We start from the raw sequence: 21292 nt of genomic DNA, 5'->3' as shown, positions 1-21292 counted from the left end.
CACTGATCCACTGCATTTTGTCTTAGAAGTATTATTTAAAATATATTTGATATCCTGTTTTGTTTACCTCATTTTTTTACATACTTATCAATTTGAAAGTTAATACAAATTCCAAATAGAATCAGGCGTAGTTGGAAAACTGCGATAAACGTCTATTTCTTGAAAATAACAAAATGGAAAATGATATTTTATAATAAGAGACAAACATTGTGAAATATACGGACAAGAGTACGATGAAACAAATTTTAATTTCTAGTTTGTTGTTAATGATAGTTGCAGAGTCGAACATATTACACATGTCTTTGAACAAGCAAAATTCTAACAGTGGACATGTTCATAAAACGAAAATGTAAATATTAAAAATAACTAATACAATTCTATTCGATCGCTAATTTTTGAAAATTTTTAAATACGTGAATGTTACTGAAATCTAAAGCCTTTTATATAACTACCAAACTACTGAACAGCATTTGTAATTTTACCTAGATATAACACGTGGTTTTCATTTGGATTGGTTTTCTTTTTCAAAAAGATATAGTTTGGTTTCATTGCGTTTACATAAAATCTGAAAAACTCGTAATGATGTTACCAACAAAAAATCTCTATACAAAAAATATACAATAAGCAACAAAATGACACATTTTACTAATTATTATTGTGCCGCATAACAGAGCAAGGAAGCCGGGATTCGTACCCTGGTAGCCCTTGACGATCAGGGAGGTGAGTCACCTTGGACACAATATCGAAATATGCATATTGTTTTTATTTTGTTTTTTTTTTATCTTTTTTTTTCAAAACTACATAGTTATTGTTTGTGTTCTTTTCGTTTGATTTTCATGCATAATTCAGGAACATTTTCTAAAGTTGCATCGTTGGCTTTCAAACTAGTAACTCGAGGTGGAGTTGCATTTCATATCGATCTTCAGAGTCATGCGTAAAACAATAAAATTAACAGTTTCGATTACACTTTGAAAGCCGACAATGTTACAACGTGATTACAAGTTATTATTTTAATCATGGAAACAAACAAAAAATATATTTACAAGGGCCCTATCATGATGGGTGCTTCATGAACAATTGAACATAGACAAAGATGAAAATGATCACATACGCTCAACAGAAATATAACGAGAAAAATGCCAGACATTTTACAATTGCAAGCTATTAATTTGACGGACAATACGTTGGCACCCACATGATAGATTTTTATGGTTTAACCACTCTCATGGAATCCATCAGTGATTTACAACATAAGCGAATCACGAATGCTCAGTTTATCTTTTACTTATTCAAAAATATATTCATAAGTTTTCATGTTCAAGTTAATACTTAGAGATGCAGTGAAAATATGAAACCAACACATAGAATGCATAAAAGACATGTACAAATAGAGAATATCAGATTTATCTTTTAACATTTTGCTTGAACTTAGTGATGATAAAATATCAACACAATTTACATAAATTTTTGCACAATTACATTTACTTTGCTAAGAGAAGTTGCAGCAGCATTCATTTGAAATTTAATAGAAACTTTTCGAATTTTTTGTAGAGAATTTTTTCTATACTCTGGTATTTTTTGCCTTTGACAAATTTTCCATGCAGCATTAGATTTGTTCATGCACGCTTGTACACTTTACTTACAAACGAAATCAAGTTATCATAAGTAGCTGTTTTAAATATCACATATGCTGTACTGATTTTGAGATAATTTCACAATAATTGAGTCTCCTTTCCCTAAATACATGAAATATGCTTTGTGATTTCACGTGGTCGTTACGCTTTTACATATTTCAATTAATATCTGTTTTGATTTTAGTTGTTCAGTTGATATTTTTTCGGTTTATGTTAGTGATAATTTGGAAATATAAAGTTTGAATATTTGAAACAGGTAGTAAAGTAAAATTGATGAATTCAGTTACGAAGTAGAATTTCGGTTTGAGTTAAATGTTAAAAATATAAACCGTTCTGAGCGATTTGTACTGAAACGTAGTAGTTGTATCAGTTGGATGGTAACCCTGCAGAAATGATCGATCAATTTGAAGTTTGAAGCTAGGAACGGATAACACACCGAACGGGATCATAAGTTCTTTGGGACGATACATATACCGCAGGGAAATTTCGTGTTGTGCGCGGACTTTGTGGAACATTACTCTGAATCTATTATAGAAGATTATAAGAAACGATGTAAAAACTTGAGATGTCCTCATTTGAGTTTCAAATTGTCAAAATATACCAGGATGAAATTCGAGATTTCGGATGACGGACTGTAAGAAGCAAATCTTTGCATAATAATAAGTTAATGGATATACAGCTGAAAGCTTAATGATTATCTTTAAAACGAATTCTACACTTACACGATTAAATGTTGACATATATATCTTTTAGAGCCAGGAGACAGGCGCGAGGACCCTGTGTCTATTGGATAATCAAGGCGGTAAGAAGCTTCAAGTTACTTGCATCTCGTTTACGTGTGCAAGTCGTACTAATCCATTCTCATTAACTTTATTGGGTGAAGGGTCTTCTATATTAACCTCGAATTCGCATTGCCATTAAGGAATGTTCACGTGCATTACTAATACCTTATAAAGATTCCTCTTCTAAATAATATCGCTTCTGGCTTAAAATGTTTGCAAAGAATGAAAAACCTCTCACGTCACAACAACTTTCAAATGGTACAAACATTTACTGTTTTCGGCATAAACGCAATCTAATGAGAAGACAAGACACAAAATAACTAACCAATCAATCAGCCACAAATACAACAGATTGTCGTTTATAATAAACGTTGAAAATTCGAATAGATGCTAAGTGGTTTGTGGTGTTTTTGTTTAGAGTACGGAAGTGGGAATGAGAAGCATCGTTATGCTGGACGAACAAGGAGGTAAGAAAATATAAAAGAATATAAATTTCTAAAGAAATCCTATTTTGAAATGACAATATATGAAAATAAAGAGTAGTGGAAGATATCAATACAATGATTATCTATCACATTTGTAAATATCGATCCATGCAAGAGAGAGATAGAGAAGGACACTAACCTTTAAGGATACACATTATATGGGTATGTTGATGTGTTTGAGATGTTCTCTTTGAATAACTGTGATGTAATTTGAACCTCCCCGATGTGTATAAATCTCCAAATGGGAGATTCAGGCTGAAAGTTGCCGGAAATATATTTTGTTAAAATCTGGAATACATCAACAGTACTCAACCGATTATCAAATTGAAAAGCTAGAAGGAAAGCAAACTTAAGGGTAGAAACATCCATATGCATCAAGTCAATGCTTAAACAAAAATTAAAAATGTTTCCTAAAAGAATCTCTATTGAATGTTTGGTTATGTGAAGAGATAAATTTGATTAATTCTACCGGATTCCATACAGTGGCAAAATTAATTCTTGATTTACATATTATGTGCTTTCTCAAAAAAGATTATTGAAATTCTTTCATCGTCTGTCTGTATTAAAATATCTTTCTTCTACTTTGATGGTTAATAATGCATTATAGCATTTACCTTTTACACAATTCAAACCAGCCTTTAGTTCACATTTTTAAAATTTTCAAAGGTGAAAAGATTTGCATTAAGCAACTGGAAAACCAACTAAATCATATAACTAAAGTTTCATATGAGCTCATTGTTTGGGCCTTACGCATTAACACCAGAGATATGTTTCATTGAAAATAAACCTTGATTAGTAGCATGGCGTCACAGGCAATAGTCTTACGATTCGATTTATCAGTAACGCAATTGCATTTGTTTGCATCGTTGCAAAGCTGGAAAAGGCGCTTGTTTGAAGGGTTATCTGGGGAGAGAAGGATAAACTACTGCTAAGTCAGGCATATAGTAGCCAAGGCGGTGTGTATTTATTTCGAGCTGCTGTCATTTTCGACGGCTAATTGTCTTGCGTGGTCCTGTATTGCACTTATAAGGGTCTTTGTAAAGTGTTTAAACTACACAATTTTGATATTAGTTCATTCATTTGAATATATGATTCCTTGCTAGGGGCTTTGAAATTTCATCAAACGCTCTGGTCAACATTTTCTTATCATTATCACGAGATGATCCATTATTGTAAACAATTCAGATCTTATGACCAGAAAATGGTGGTTATTAAGTGGATATGTTTGCATTCCTTGTATGCTTAAATATCCAAACACCGGGAGGTGCTTGCAATTTGAAAAATATGGATTTTCCGAAATTGTTTATTGTTGTGCCCCATCGATTAAGTTTTGTAGTAGTAGTAGTAATGTAATGGAAACATCAAACATACCAAAATAACTCTTATGACTCAGAAAGGCCGCTCTTAGAAGATGTACATCTTCACTCAGCTTCATATTAATTCAGTCCTCAACCCATTTTTCAACTCTATCGCTAGAAGCATACTTAAATATTGCTCCACAATTGCAATTCTGCAATTGTGGAGCAACTTTTCCCGTGGGGGATTGAATATAGTCTTTATCAATTCCATTTTGGACGTTATATCCCTTCATCTGAGTTTTCACTTCGATGCAACTTATTCACGATGGGAGCATATACATTGTTAGACAGTTGTTAAGAAAGCAATTCACGACCTGTCGCATATTAAAATTTACTTGAAAATTTCTAATATCATAAATTTGTTTAATGTTATGTCTATGCAAGCCTTCCGTATCGAGAGTCGTGATTTTGCAATGCAATCAGTTAGTATTTGAAAATTTTCCTACCACGGTCGAGGCAACATTTCTTATCTACCGAACTAACGCTTTCTTCATAGTGCTTTCTGATTTTCTTACCTCCAATTTTTGAAGGAAAACAATACCTTGAAACAGCACAAACATATTATGCAAAACGTTTGAAGGAAATGCATGCGAAATGATGCCTTTTTTTAATGTGGAAAGTCATAATCAAACATTCAAGCACTGTTACGATGAAGTAGCCAGTATAATCAAAGAAATTAATAATCACGAAAAGTTTTACAATTCTTAACTCCTTACATAATGCGCCAATCGTGTATAATTCGCTAAGAATTCCTTTAAAAAAATATGTAAAAATAAACACTGCGCAAATATACTTCAATCAATTTAACTCTTTCCACATCAGTCAACTACAAATACGCCAACAACATCAACAACAAAACCATTACTCGATCCTTAAAAAATAAACAAAACTACTACTACCTATATATAAAACACGTTCGTCAACTACTACTACCACACATAAATGACATGTGAGTACCAAAACTACCTCAAGTATTTTATCTGATATTGATGAATATGTAACTCCTTCCGATGGTTCTTATGTTTTCAGTCTCCAATTTAAGTTACATTTTTATTTGATGATAGAAACAAGTGTTGGAAAGTTCTGGCTTAGCCGAGTTGAGTAAATAATTCGTTGTTGGATACCGTTCCATTAGTGTGTCCTTCTTTGATGAAATATGGTGACGTTAAGTTAGCTATTACTGGCACCTTTAATATCGAAAATATTACTCTTATTTTGTTCCATTCTATCAAGTCCTCTTTATACATTCTTGAAAAGTGGAAATATTTTATTAATTCTTAGTTTGCGATTTTAAGTGAATACAAAATTTCTAGTAACCTGCTAAAAGTCTCTTCTAAATCTCGCATGCTGAATGCCTTTCAGAAAATTGGTTTTATGCTTATTATTTATTACATTTAATGTTGACATAATTGAAAAAGCGAATCCTTGAATATTATATTCACTTTCTACTTACTACTTTGCTTAGTTGATAACTTGGTAAGACTACATTTCTTCAAAATGTTGAAAAGAAGTCTAGTTTTTGCAAATTTCTTTTATCTATTCACCTGATAGCTGATTGATTCAACCAGTGTAGTTAGATAGATCTTAATTTGAACTGCTGAAAAATATACATATATATATATACTCGTAAATATTTAAGAATTGATATTAGAAAATATCACGCTATAATTTTTCTCCATCTATTGATCTCATTCCTGGTTTTTCATCATTGTGGAAGAATAAATATATTTTTTGTTTCATAATAATTGCTAGCGTTAATCGATTCATCCAAATTCATACTATTCATTTTATTTCATGTTTTCTGTTATATGTTTTCCGTTGAAAAATAAAACCACATTGAGTTTGCCTATCACTTACTTGATATTTGCCTATTTGTGCAGAACAATTGGATCGCATTGAGGAGGGCATGGATCAGATCAACGCCGATATGCGTGAAGCTGAAAAAAATTTAAGTGGAATGGAAAAATGTTGTGGTATTTGTGTACTCCCCTGCAACAAGTATGAGATTTATTGAGCATAAGCTTTTACCATGAATTTGTTTGTTGCATAATTGTTATCGTTTAATTAAATACAGGAGTGCTTCATTCAAAGAAGATGATGGAACTTGGAAAGGCAATGATGACGGAAAAGTTGTCAACAATCAACCACAACGTGTGATGGATGATCGTAATGGAATGATGCCACAAGCTGGATATATTGGAAGGTTTGTACAATGTTCCTGTTACTTTTTTGTCTATATATTTTTATGTAGTTTTTGAAGATGATTTGTGCTCGTTCTTATTCGGCAAATTTGAACGATTGAAGCAAGGCGAAACTGACTATATATTTTTACAGAAACCCTAAAATGATTAAGATATCGACCGGCAAAGTAAGTGGTTTCGACATATCGACCATGTTCACTTGTGGGCACTTCATGTTGAAAAAAGTGATTCGACAGTAAAAAAGTCGCGATCGATATTCTCTGCGGTTCTTTGTGAGCGTTTTCCAATATGGTTGTCGCTCAGAAATGGTTTCGTTGTTATATTATACTATCCGTAATCCAAGGCAAATAGTTTTCATTTGATTGTCAGAAGGCTAACTGAAATTAGTTTTAACTCTTGCAAGTTTTGAGTTCGACACAATGTTGCAGTGGTGTTTTGTTCAAATATTCCGACGATTGCCCTGTCCTCTGCTTTGGAAGTTGATCGTTTTAAATATCGACTAGGTAAATCATCGTCTACTTTCGTCCCATTATATCGGGCAATGCACTTGAGAAGAAACCGATTCGACTTCTCAAGTAGTTTGCAGGGAATAAAAGGTTCTAAAAATTGATTTAATGTCTTCCCGTCTGTGTATCCGTCCGTCTGTCTTTGACACAGAGTTTACTCGGAATCGGCTGAACCTACTATCATGACATTTCGTAAGATGTGATCTGTGAACACCTTCCCATATAGCAAGTAACTTTTGAATTTTAGGGAGGCCCCCCATACATGCGAAAAGGGAGTGCACATTTTTTTTTTACAAAATATGGTAATATTCATACCCTAAAATGAAAAGGCCCAATTATTACTTTTCTTTTGATTCAGGTGAAATATAGGGGAATAGGTGTTCTAAATATGTTTCCCAAAAAGTGAGGCAGACCTCGTTTTTAGAAAATATTATGATGATGCATTGCAATATTGGGGCTCTGTTGCAAGGCTGACTGCTTCCCTATTGCTCATGAGAAAAATTGATACTAATTTGAATTTTATTAATTGGACCCCAGAGATGGCACCCGACACGGTTGAAAGTTATTGAACAACATTGGAGCGATTCTTCGCATTTGAATTTTTTGGTGGTTATGGCGGGCCGAGGATATAGGTGTCGGATGCACGACGAAAAATACTGAACAAATTTATAGTAAGCACCTATTACCGTGCTACGATTTTTGACCGGAACCTAGCAACCCATTTCCCGGAACTAAGTCATACCCTACCAACAAGGCTACAAATTTTCCAAGTAGTTTTCCTTGAGCTCGGTGTGGAGTTGTTAATTTACCATCCAAAGGAGCAACTCAAATACTCCATCTGTAAAGCACTCCACGAAGCCGGGAGCCAGGAGGAGCTTAATAAGTAGTAATAGTAGCATTCACAGAATATGCGGAGTTTCTCCCAGGCGCTAGGCCAAAGATCCCAAAACTAAAGTTTGCTCCGGCAACTAATAATATCATTGTTGCTCGTGACGGAATTTCGGCTAATCATTTGGCTAGCGAGATTACTACCACAGAGGTTCATAGTCTGATCTACGTTGCGACTGCCACGGTTATTGGTCTCCCCAATCAACATGTTGAGGACTCAACAAAAGAGTCGAAAAGTTGAGAAAGGAGATTGGTCGCGTTACACAAGCATATCTTGGAAATCCATCACCAAGGGTGCAAAGAAATGTTGCGAATATCGTTGAAAACTACAATCTTTCCAATGATATGCCAATCGCAGAAATTATGTACCCATACCAATCGCATCTGGATGTATCAGGAGAGCATTCAGCGAAGGATAGACAACATCTTGGTCTTCCAAAACCAAGAAGGGTTTTACAACAACACGCCTGTTCAGGTCGGTAAATTATTTTAATCAGATTAGAATTAGGGGATAGGGAGTAACGTTTCTCATCTTCTTAAAAATGTCGACCAATTACTAGCTTCCCTAGTATCTTTAAGGTTATTACTTCAGGTCTCTGCACAAACATCTCAAAATGTGTATATTGATCTTCATAAATTGTTGCTGCGGAGGAAAAATGATGCGCAAAGGCAGCAGGGGCTTATACAGCTTATATTTCAAGTGAAATATGGCATATAGTCGAATACAAATACCTACCTATAGCAATTATTAAATCTAAGTTGCTGGGGGGAATTTGATTGGCGCCTGAATCTTATCTTGAAAACAGAGCTGTTGGGGGAAAACCTTCGCCATTCTCGTCTTGTACTTTTGGTATGATGCAGTGAGGTCACACTGATTTAAAGTATGTTGCAAACATGCAGACAACAACATGCATAATAGAACTGCTGAAAAATTGGGGGTCACTATTTTACGTCATCACGGAGGAAGGGGGTGCCTGATTTAAAATTTTTGCACTACAATCAAGTACATTCTCTTTATGAGTTTTTCTATGAGAAATGATCTTCTAGCCAATTATAAAAATAAATTGTCTCTTTTGAACTTGAAAAGTAGAGAATGGGATTCTCTGTTGAATGTAACTTCAGTCCAACAGAAGATCAAAAACCATTCACGCAGTTCATATTAAAAATTTTCTGTTGCCAGATATTGACAAATGGTTAACTGACGGTTTACTATTTTACGAGAATGAAGCATTCCCCACTTCAATTTGGGATTCTTCGCTGCCAATAAAAAATAAATCCCTCATGACTAACTCCTCAATTACCAACTCCAGTTGCAGATTATGCAATTGTGAAAGGGAAACCATCCAGCACATAACATCTGCATGCAGAGTGTTGAGGATTACCAAGTACACCAGCCGTCATAATTCCGTCTGCAAGATTCTCCATTAAACTCTTGCGTGAAATATAACTTAGTGGCAAACTACCCTCCCTATTATAAGCATACTCCAGAGAGAAGCTTGGAAAATGATCAAGTCAAATTACGGTGAGATCACAGCATTGCCATCGACCTCAGCGTTAATCACAATAGACCCGATCTAGTCCTATTTCTCAAGGAAGGACGTACGAGGTGGAACGGAAATATTCAGATGAATATCTATATATAGGGCAGTAAGAACCGATGAACATAGGAATTATGTCTTTAGTATGTACATCTTTAGATTTGAAAATACAGGAAAATTTTTTTTGAATTTTTAACTAGATATATGTACAAATAATCTGGCAAACATCGAAACCTCCTAATATACGAAAAACACAAGACCTTTGGAAGCGTCCAGGTACATATACTCGTATATCATCATCAACGGCGCAAAAACCGGTATCTGGTCTAGGCCTGCCTTAATAAGAAACTCCAGACATCCCGGTTTTGCGCCGAGGTCCACCAATTCGATATCCCTAAAAGTTGTCTGGCGTCCTGACCTATGCTATCGCTCCATCTTAGGCAGGGTCTGCCTCGTCTTCTTTTTCTACTATAGATATTGCCCTTATAGACTTTCCGGGCTGGATCATCCTCATCCATACGGATTAAGTGACCCGCCCACCGTAACCTATTGAGCCAGATTGTATCCACAACCGGACGATTATGGTATCACTCATAGATTTCGTCGTTATATAGGCTACGGATATATGTATATAAAAGGGCTGGACTAAGTATCCGAACCGGTGACTTATTTAAAACTTTAATTAATAATAGTAATAATCGTTGGCGCAGCAATCTATATTGGATCAGCTCCTCGAAGTGTATTAGAGCCCTTCATCCAAGACCATAACGGTACACTACAGGACAACCGTACCCTGTAGGAGGCAATGTGGTCAGCATTGCGCATTGCATTGCGTCCGAGATTATTTCCCTGATTTGAAGAAGAAGAAGAATAAATTCTTTACACATCTTATTTAAAATAATGCTTTCTCTCTGCTCATTTGATTATGGAGAAGTGTCAATCATAGCTTCCGTCTAAATGGCTATTAACTACATCGAATCATCTCAAGGCATAACTACGGAGACTCTTATTTGATGATAGAGTGGCTCTGAGTCTGCCATTTGTAGTGCACGAACCACTCTTTGTCTTGGGTGAATACATAATACTACTACAACACTTCATCCCCAAACAAAATAGATGTCAAGGTTGGAAGGCTGGCAATTTATCATACATCAATATACAAGTCATTAATACCCTTGTCGGGTCTTTGAATTGATATATACGGAGCTAATAACATCCGTAGTCGGTTTTTGTCACGCTGCTTCGCAGGGCAGAGGCACGAGACACCTCCTGACGGGATTGCCTATGCCCTGCGATCGAACTGCCAGCCAACAGAGGATGAATCCAACCTTTGTCAATGAAGAAATAAAAAAAATTCAAGGTCTAGAATTGAATATCTGTTAAGAATCGTGCCAATTGTTAAAAAAAGTTTATTCAAAATTTTTCTTGAAATCATATCAATATCTTTATTGAGGTACTTACTGTTGCTTTTTTTTAAAATCTGGTTGATGACTTGAAACATTGCAGACAATACAATTTACAATGGATTGGGGGGTTCATTTGCATTAAGTCCGTAGTGTATATTTACTAAGTATCTCAAATGAAAATGTCAAAAAATTAATATTTAATGTGAAGTTGACATATATTGTCTTACCATCACCATCAACGGTGCCGCAACCGGTATGCGGTCTAGGCCTGCCTTAGTAAGGAACTCCAGACATATCGGCCTCTACTAATTCGATATTCCGAAAAGCTGTCTGGCGTCCTGATTTAGACAGGGTCTGCCTCGTCTTCTTTTTCTACCATAGATATTGCCCTTATAGACTTTCCCGGCTGGCTCATCTTCACCAATATGTATTAAGTGACCCGCTCATCGCAACTTATTGAGCCAGATTTTACTCACAACCAGGCGAGATATGAGAAGGTCCTTGGAAAGAAACTTTCTTTCTTTGCTTTTGGCCCACTGCATCTATTATTCGAAAATGGATTTAAGAGGAGCTTCCAGTCTTTTAACATTATTTGAGCAGATATCGGTATGGGGTGCCTTTTGAGGCCTATACTTCGTAAGGAGGCATCACCATTATCTTTTCAAGTAAGATTTTCCATTTGAACAGCTTCTGAGAATGGCCACTTAAAATAAGTGACCATTTTCTGACCCCTTCGTTCTCCCTTTTCGAACTGGTGGCGAAACTAATAAGTACATGATTTGAAAAGTACTAATTGAGATCCTTCGTTTGACACCCAGGAGGACTATATTCGGAAAAAAATGTATATCACTCTTTTGCATGTGTGGGGGTTCGAATTCAATTAAATCATAATATTTTATATTTTAACAAAATAATCAAATTTATTCAAGAAATTTTCATGTAACCTCCTAAGATTGAGTCACTTGCGGAGCTTAGTATGACAAGTATATATATGAAATATAGGAAAGAATATTCTTCACGAATTCTCACACGGGCAAAAAGTAATTTTCAGAAAATATATTAATTTCGTGTAAACAATAGTGTTTTTATTTTCCTGTTCACCTGCTCGCTCACTTATATGAAGGCTAATTAATGCGGAACTGAAGGCACCTTCTCTGTCCAAATTCTTCCGTTTAGAGACATATGAGGATTGGCTTGATGGAATATTGAATTAGTTTGCTCCTCCTTATATTACAGTTGTATGCTGGTGCAAGCAGTTTAAGTTGGGAAGAAAGCCCAAGGAAAATAATGGAAACTTCGACTGTAAATAACAAATTTATACTTTTGAAGATGTTCGGATATTTTACGTCTTGTCATAACAATGTTAAAATTATTTTATAGTTCGTCGTACTGAGTTACTAGCCAGATGAAGCGATGTATAATACCAACATGTACACGGAAATGTGAAGAAGCTATTCAAAGCCTCGTTTAATTTGCATACTTCCATTTCAAATGTGAATCGGCATATTATTTTATAGTTTTAACATAGAAATTACTGCGGTAGTCCGCGGCTTTTTCTAGTAATTACATCTAGACTAGAATGAAAAAGTAACAACTTACAACACAACACTAACACCAGTAAACGGTGTCTAAATGAATTTCGTATTTAAAATATGGAATTCCTTACATATACACTTATCTTCCATCTTCGAAAAACAAATAAATTTACCTTTTATAGCTTGTCGACAATAATATTTTTTCTGAAAGGCTATAACCCGTGTTTATGAGTGCGAAAAAGTATTTAAGTGAAAGAGCTAGGCAAACTTTAATCGCAGAAAGCCGAAGCGATGGACGTCATAAATTATTCGAAGTTTGACTCGAGAATCTATCTTAATCTTTAGATTTGGTCAGCAGCAATGGCCGAAAGTTTCTTTGTCTCAAGGATCAGTTTCGAGGACAGACAGTTTGAGATAATAACGGCGCAACGATGCCTTATAAGTGTTTTTAAGGTTTTGTGTAAACACAAAACCTTATTAAAATCGGTTTACTGTCTATCTGTCCGTCTGTCTGTCTGTCCGTCACACGCATTTTTCTCGGAGACAGTTATAGCGATTGACACCAAATTTGGTAGAAAGGTGGGAACTGTGAACGCTCACACATACAGTGAGTTACATCCTTTTACATCGAATTTAAGGGGGGGGGGTCCCCATACATGCAAAAGAGGGGTGTAAAATTTGTTTTCATCAAATATAGTCATGTGGGGTATCAAATTAAAGGTCTCGATTAGTACTTTTCAAAGCCGATCTTAGTTCTGACATTCGTTGGAAGTGTGGGGAGCGCGGGGGGTTGAAAGTGATCACTTCTTTAAGGGGGCCATTCTCAGAAACTACCAAACCGAAAAATCTGAAAAAAATCAAGAGGCTGCCACTATATGGTGCTTGGGCTCCGAAATACCTTCCATACCGATATCTGTTTAAATAAAGTTAATAATAGTATATTACTACAATTTTTTGTAATTGGTTAGAAACCCCCCTTAAGTTTATCCTAGTACCATGAAATTTTGCGGCGATATAGGCTATAATTTAGAGCATGATCTTACCAAGTTTGGTGGAAATCTCACTATTACTAACAAAGTTATAATAGCTCAAATTTGTTGCTTCTTTGAAAATTGAAGGCTATGAATGTCAATATCACCCGAAAGTGGATACTCTCACATAGTATATGGATATATTCGTGCTACGTACTAAGAAATACACAAAACCTTTCGTACCTGAAGCGTCCAGCTTCCGGTTTCCCGACTTGTTTTTTAATGTACAACACATTTAATGATATAATAGTTTCTGAAAAAAATAGATTAAATACATCGGTCTATTGTAACGACCGATGTAAACAAATAAACTTGTGTTTTTATTTGTGCATTTACATGCCGGTACGATGGCCACGTAGATGGAGCGTCAGCATCTCGGGTTGGAGTCCTGGTTCGTCATGAATTTTTGTGCTGTCCCGCTACTGTATGGCATTAAGTGTAATGATAATGAAACTGAAACGAAGTCTAATTGGAAATCAAAAAAATTAAAAAATAATAATCATTGGCGCACCAATCCATATTGGATCAGGGCCTTGAAGTGTGTTAGAGCACTTCATTCAAGACCGTAACGGTTCACTACAGGATTGCAGTACCCTGTAGGAGGCAATGTGGACCGCATTGCGCTTGCCCGAGATTATTACCCTGAGTTGACTCAGGTACTCATTCATAGCTGAGCCGATTGGTATCCGACGTCAAATCCCCGATACAAACTCACTGCCACCAGTGAGATTTGAACCGGGACCTTCCGTACGACAGCTTTGTGCTCTAACCAGTCAGCTATGCGGACACAGTTGGAAATCAAATAGAAAAAAATAATAAGAAAGGAAGGAGAAACGGTGTGGACGCCTTATAAACACGAGTGTGAACACTTATATACTAATTACCGTTGATTTTGGATCAACTGCTGTACTTTTGGATTTGGAAAATATAAGCGACCGTCGCATTGTTTGGTTCTACTCATTGTACATACAATGCCTTAAAATTTCAAGTGGTAGTGGCACTTTCTAGAGCAAGCTTAATGTTCTGTTAGATTCAAAATGGGGTTGTTCCGATTATATTACAAAATATCGACTTGAGAAGTAAAAAAAAATTCATGCTAGTAGAGTGGTTGTTGTTCCTGCAGTTCCCATAGTCTACTTCGATAGTTGAGAATTATAAATTTACAAATGCATGTTTTATGTAGCGGTATTATTTGATGTGTTTTCTTCCTAAACTTGGTTATGTTATACAACTAACAGTGTTCAGTAAGATAATGTGACTATTCCCCAGCCAACCGAAGCTTCGGATCCCCGACTGGTTTATATATGTATACATATTTGCCTATGGAATGATCGCCTCATGCAACACGGTCTCAGATTTAATCTGAATAAAACTGAATTTTTGACGACCGATCTCCATGAAACAAGCACAATCACTGTCAGCGACTTCAGGTCAACGCTATCAGCCAATGCTGCACGCATTAACGCAGCCTGAATGAAGTGGCGTTCCACAACTGGTGTTCTTTGTGATCGATGTATCCACGAACGTCTCAAATCTAAAATTTACCGCAATGTCGTCTGTCCTGTCGCTCTCTATGTTTTTGAGTGTTGGCCGACTATAAAAGACAACGAACGGCGTCTTGCGGTAATGGAGACGAAGATGTTGCGTTGGACTTGTGGCGTGACACGTTTCGATCACATCCGAAATGAGGATATCGGCGATCGATATGTGGTTGCACCGATCGTGGGAAAACTGCAAGAGAGGCGTCTTGGATGGTATGGTAACATAATTCACATGAACGAAAATTCACTTGCCAAGATTGGTCTGAACATCGAAAACGATGATAAACGACCAAAAGGCCGACCAAAACAACGGTGGCTTGATACACTGGATGGGGATTTAAAAACCTTGATAAAATAAAATGGCGGAATCGATCACGGTGACCCGACCCCGCTTGTGAACGGGACAAAGGCTTTTTCTTCGGCCTATACAACCAATACCTGATTTTCTATTTTTAAGCACATGAAGGGGAAGCCACATTAAATTTTCCATATTGCGTTACAGAATTACCAATGATGCTCGTGAGGATGAAATGGAAGAGAATATGGGACAAGTTAATACCATGATCGGAAATCTAAGGAATATGGCTCTGGACATGGGATCAGAATTGGAAAATCAGAACAGGCAAATCGACAGAATCAACCGCAAGGTAATTAAATGACTTTTATCTAAATTTTACTGGAAAGCATTTTTCAATAATGTGTTGTTGTGTTTTGATGGCTATTGCAATAACTTTTCCAATATGTCAATCTAATATGTTATCTTCTTAATTTTGAAACAACATCCTTTAGGGCGAATCAAACGAGCAAAGAATAGCGGTGGCCAACCAAAGGGCTCATCAGCTTCTCAAATAAATCATTACTATGTGATCTTATTTATATTAGATGAATTGAGCTCAGAAAGACACTTAGAAATTGATGTAATAACGACTCCAGACATGATAATATTGTCACATTCCATCAATTGATATCGAACATGAAACAACATATATAATATTGGCTTTATTTTCACACATTCAAAACGGAATACAAGAGACAAACTACAGAGAACAGTTGATATCCAAGAAAATCCATGCATACGATTACAAAACTAAATAGAAGAACTATATTAAAAATAGTACTGCATGAAAAATATCTAATGCTTATTTCTGGAAAACTTAGACAACATACCGCAGGAAATAAAGTTTTATCGATTCTTCTTGAATTATAAATTATATATTGATATAATCAGCTTACAGCAAGTTAAAATATAAAATTAAATACTGCAAATAGTGCAACTTTGAATATTGTTTAACGGGAATACAAAAGAAAAACAACTAAGAAAGAAATTTAGAGCTTCCATTATGTTTGCGAATGAACTGAGATGAAGAGTCGAAGAGAAAGCGACCATTTTTCACGTACAGTTTTTAGTAGTTTGTCGAATTAAACGAATTAGGGCAAAAATATTCGTAGTTCGTTAATGTGCTCAGTTTTGCAAAATAATTGTCCATGTATGTATAAAGCTCTATTGAAATTTTTTTAAATTAAAAGGTACAAGGCTTGAGTACTACACGCTCAAGTTGCAATCTTTATTCTAGCATTGGGTGCAAAACTAATTTTCTCTGATACACCTCGAGAATTTCGAAACACATGTGAAATTCGAATAGGAAATTAATAAAACAACTTAATGATATTATGTCAATGATTCAAAGGACCAAAACACAGTGGAAATGATCGGATTGAAAGAATTAGTCGAACGTAATAGTCACAGTCAGTGTAAATGAGATAGAGACGAAATAAATACTAAACAGATATGAAAGCTGCAATAGGGAACCTGAGAGAATATATCTGAGAAAATAGAATGGAATGCTTCGATGATGCTACGATCTGATTGAGGGAACGCAGTCAAGCTCTAGCGAGGCTATTATTGATGCAGCATTATAAGTGCAGTACAGACCGTTTTCCTTGATAGATGCATATTGTTGTTTTATTTCATCACTTTTGGTTGATTTCTCGGTTAGCGATGCTCATTAAACTATTCTGTTAAGATTAGATTTACCCTTGAACGGGCAAAAAGTATATATCATATAATTACGAAACTAATTTCAAAGCAATATCGAATGCCTTAAACAGTAGTTGCAAAAAAATCAAATGGCTTGTATAGTTAAAAAGAATTACAATGTGTGAAATTTCTGTTCCAATTGCTACTATAGAGATGTTCGTATGCTTTCCTATTTTTTTATCCGCTCGAAAATTTATTTGGTTTTTTTTATTTTTAAGATTTGTATTTTTTTTACTTTGTTTGATTTTTTATTTCTTTCTCCGTGCAGGGTGAACAAAATAAAATTCGTCTGGACGAGGCCAATAAAAGAACAAACGAACTTCTGAAAAATTAAAAGTAATGTTTGGTAATAAAAACTAGAAAGACGAAAACCGGGGTGCTTTCCATTACTTGGTTTTGGTTTTTGTTGATTGAGTGCGTCTGCTAGTTTTTTAATGTTCGCGAAGGAAAATAATTACCTTTTTATACTCCATAATTCTGCTTATTATTTTAATATTTATTTGCTCAATTTTTTATGTACCTCAGTTTACATTTACATATATATATTAAATAAAACAATTACTAGGAAATATTCTTTATTATAAATTGTAAATTTTAATAAATCGTTTACTTCGCTTTCTTTGAAAAAAATAATTATTATTGATTTTGGATAGCGCACAATGATTTAATTTGCAAAAAAATGCAAAGAATATGCTTTTGAGGTTTTTTTTTAAATTAAATATTTTAATTTGTATAAATCTAGGTATTATAAAGCAATAAAACTAGAAAAAATTATATGGTTTAGAGAAGGTGTGAGGAACGGGTCTTCAAGCGGATCGGGTACTTGTGTTGTGGATCAAAACTGTTTTCCTGGAGAAATTACTTCAGACCGTATACTACCTAAATATTTGAACGAATGGAGTAATGTCCATTTTTGCTTCTTTAATGAAAACGTTGCATAACTGAACAAAATAAATTGTTAGAGATTAAATGTTATAGTATGAAATGATTGCTTTTCTATCAGCGAAGATGCAGATACATTTTTGAATAATGTGCTGTGTGTAGTTCTTCCTATTAATTGCTGAATTTTGCAGGATATGAGGAGAATTCGATGCTCGTGTGAATTCACTAAATATTTTATTTTATTTTGGTTGCTTAGTATACAATTTGAATAAGTTGCAAGATATAAAATGGCTGGTATTGTCTGCAGGCTCGGAAATTCATTCATGTCATTAACAAGATATGATTTTATTTGGAAATAATAGGTAATTGTATATCCCATGTGTAGGATAATTTAATTTAGTTTGACAGAGATAAGTCGATAAGTCATATCCAAACGTTCGTATTTATTTCACTCATGAAATTACCTTTACGTTGCTTCATTTGTTTCTGGAATAATCCCAACGGAGGCATCCTATTTAAACTTCCGCTTGAAGATTGACCGAGGATTTGTTGTTTCGATTAAAATCTGTGATTCATCCAACAATATCACTTGAATTCGACAAAAATCCTCTACACTTCCATGATAATTCATACAATTCGATTAGAACTATTGACATTATCAACATGAATGGGAAGCCATCATAAAAAGCACTAATCATAAGCAGGATTTATGTTGATACTTCCTGTGACATGATATTCGTTTCATAAATTTTTCCGTTGTCTTTGTTTCCATTGATGAATATCACAGTTATATAGAAAGATTTGAAAACAGAAAAATGGATTACTGCAAACCGACAAAGAATATCATTATAGTCTTTAAACAATGAAATTTACTGTTAACACCAGTTATTCCACCGTAGTAAACAAATGCAGAAAAATAATATTATACAACTAAATATAATTACCAGAGTATTGCAGTCGACACTACAATGCTACTAGAATATAATCGCTCTTAAAGCGATGAATGTAAATTGACGAAACGAAAAAGAGAAGAAGAGATTAGTATTCACAAAAAATCAATATTTTTCATTCTCATTATTCAAATAATTGAATTAAGTAGTTGAAATAGGAAACCAAAATGTGATTAATATACAAATATCAAATCCGTACCTTAACAACTATACAACGTACTCTGTTCGTTTTGAGTTGTTTGAAAATAGATTAATTGAATTGCTAGTGCAGTAGGCATTTTTTGAGCATCATTTTCTCTGTAGGGATGGAATGACTTTCCTTTTTAATTCGAAGATTAAACAATGACCAGACCTGGATCCTGTAGATATTTAAAAGTGGAAACTTAAATTAACTTTGAAAGCAAAATTGATAGATTTAGAGGCGGTGCGAATTTAGTTGAATCGATTCGAGTTTTATTAAATATTAATCGTCCTATGAAGCTTGTTTAGACGTAAACTTAACATTCAAAAGCAAATAATTTTATTGGTAAGGAAATAGCTCTTGAAGTTTCTTTTAAATCGAAGTATTTAATATATGAAAGTGAGAATAAATAACACTATGTACAAAAGCCAGCATACTATTATTGATATGAATCATATAAAATGGAAAAATTACTCTTCATGCTAAGAACAAATATCTCTATGTCTTTACTTCTATCAATTTAAATAAAAGCAAAAGTATTTGGAAAATCCTACAAAAAAATAATTATTATCGTCATTATTATATAAAGGTGTATTTAATCCTCTTCTAAAACTGTACTCCTTTGAAATACATTAACAGTTTTAGTGATATGTAATTATAATTATTTTGTAAAAATGTGAGAAAAACTGAATAATTCAATTGAAAAAGAAGAATGCAATGTAGAAACTCAATTGATAAGATGTCGAACTAACCAAAATTTTTCTAGAGAATAAAATGAAGTGAAAGAAAACGAGACGAACGAAGAAAGTAGGTGCACATAATGATAAAATATGAATTAATAACAACAACAAACATGTTTGCCTTTTTACAAATAATTGTTACGGAGACGGCATATATAGCGAAAATTCCTTGACTCTGTTTTATTACTTTCTGTAAGCTACGTGCGCATATTAGTAATAGTTGAGATTTTTTGCATCCGTCGATTGATTATTTTTCTTTCATTTTCTCGCGTAATTATTGTCACTGTTTTTCCTGTATTTGATTTTCCATTGTTTTCGGTCAGATAATATTAAGCGCATTAAATGTTATTCAATTATTGAAAATGTTTATAAATACATATATATTTATATATATAGATTTATTTGTCATGTACTTAAAATGCAGAGAACTTTGTTGTTTTTCATTCTCCACGCGTATGGTATGCGGGGGAATATTTAAATGTTTTTAGCAGGTAAGTTTATTATTAACTAAAAAAATACTTAAAATTTGATCAAGTGATATAAATTATAATATTTAAAATTGAAGACATGTAATTAAATAAAAAAGGAGTATATTAATAAAAAGTTATTATATTATCTAACATAAATAATTGTTTTCTAAAGTGTTAGTCTATATAAATTACACATATTTTCTATCTTATATTTCCGTTTAAAGCTGAAACGGTGGAAATTACAACATTGGTAATTATCTGATGTCCACTGTGTTTCATAGTTACAATTCCATATGAGGTTCTTGTATGTTGGTAGTTTTTTGACACATTTTCAAAACCCAACTTTACTTAAAAGGTCCTAAGTGACGTTTTTTGTCGACATTGCAAGAGTTTCTCTATGATTCAAAAATCAACCGTTTCAACTATATAACGTTACTTCTATTGATATTTTGTTTTTGAATGTTTTTATTTTATATTTGGATTTAGTATGGGTGCCGATTCGTAATTTGAATGGCTGCGTTTTTGCTTTAAAAAATGGTGGTTTCGGAGTACGGTCAACCTCACAAAAATTAATTCCCTATAACTGTGCTAGTGAATGTGGCGCATTATTGTCAAAAGAAGTGTAGCAAATAGGCTTTTTCTTATAATAGCAGAATAAAGTTTCCATCTCCTTTGAAAGCTCACGACCAACAACACAGACTCCAATTTGTACATGAACATATGAAATTTGTTTGGAAATTGATGTCTTTTTTGTGCCCTGTGAGTTGGGGGTTAAGAATACACTCACTATGCTTGTGGTAAAAGGCGACTAAAAGGGATAGAAATTTGTGGACTGCTATCGAAACGCCTAACCTCCCGGCTACGGCCTTTAGCTATCAAAAATGAACTTTGATTGGTTTCTGGAATATGCACGCGTTTCTCGACTACGGAATCTTCCGAATAACGGAAGCAGGCCGATGAACGGTAGATATTGATGGCTTTATTTGAACATTGCGAGTGATGGCAGACATGACGACATTTATCTAAGACAGACATCTGTGTGATGTCTGATACAGACATATATTTACACCTGCAACGCATTTTAATTTTTTTCTTAGATATCAAGTCCTAGTCGTCCATACATACA

The 21292-nt window shown here is 34.4% G+C and overlaps 1 protein-coding gene across 5 annotated transcripts in view; it reads left to right on the top strand.

Moving 5' to 3' along the window:
• Nucleotides 1-20322, top strand: part of LOC119652715 (synaptosomal-associated protein 25) — a 66511-nt gene extending 46189 nt beyond the window's left edge. Inside the window, exons 4-8 of one of the 5 annotated variants that reach the window (XM_038057005.1) lie at nucleotides 2835-2883; nucleotides 6140-6257; nucleotides 6334-6462; nucleotides 15408-15552; nucleotides 15695-20322. In XM_038057005.1, the coding sequence (XP_037912933.1) occupies nucleotides 2835-2883; nucleotides 6140-6257; nucleotides 6334-6462; nucleotides 15408-15552; nucleotides 15695-15757 (504 nt within the window). In that variant the 3' untranslated portion in view covers nucleotides 15758-20322. Of the gene's footprint in view, nucleotides 1-671; nucleotides 721-2387; nucleotides 2437-2834; nucleotides 2884-6139; nucleotides 6258-6333; nucleotides 6463-15407; nucleotides 15553-15694 lie in introns of all 5 variants that reach the window. The other 4 variants (XM_038057002.1, XM_038057001.1, XM_038057000.1 and 1 more) reach the window with 4 other exon arrangements.
• Nucleotides 20323-21292: the final 970 nt, after the last annotated feature.

Source organism: Hermetia illucens, chromosome 3, assembly GCF_905115235.1.
Source record: "Hermetia illucens chromosome 3, iHerIll2.2.curated.20191125, whole genome shotgun sequence".
In the NCBI taxonomy this organism is placed as follows: Eukaryota; Metazoa; Arthropoda; class Insecta; order Diptera; family Stratiomyidae; genus Hermetia; species Hermetia illucens.
This window is presented reverse-complemented; position numbering and strand designations above follow the sequence as displayed.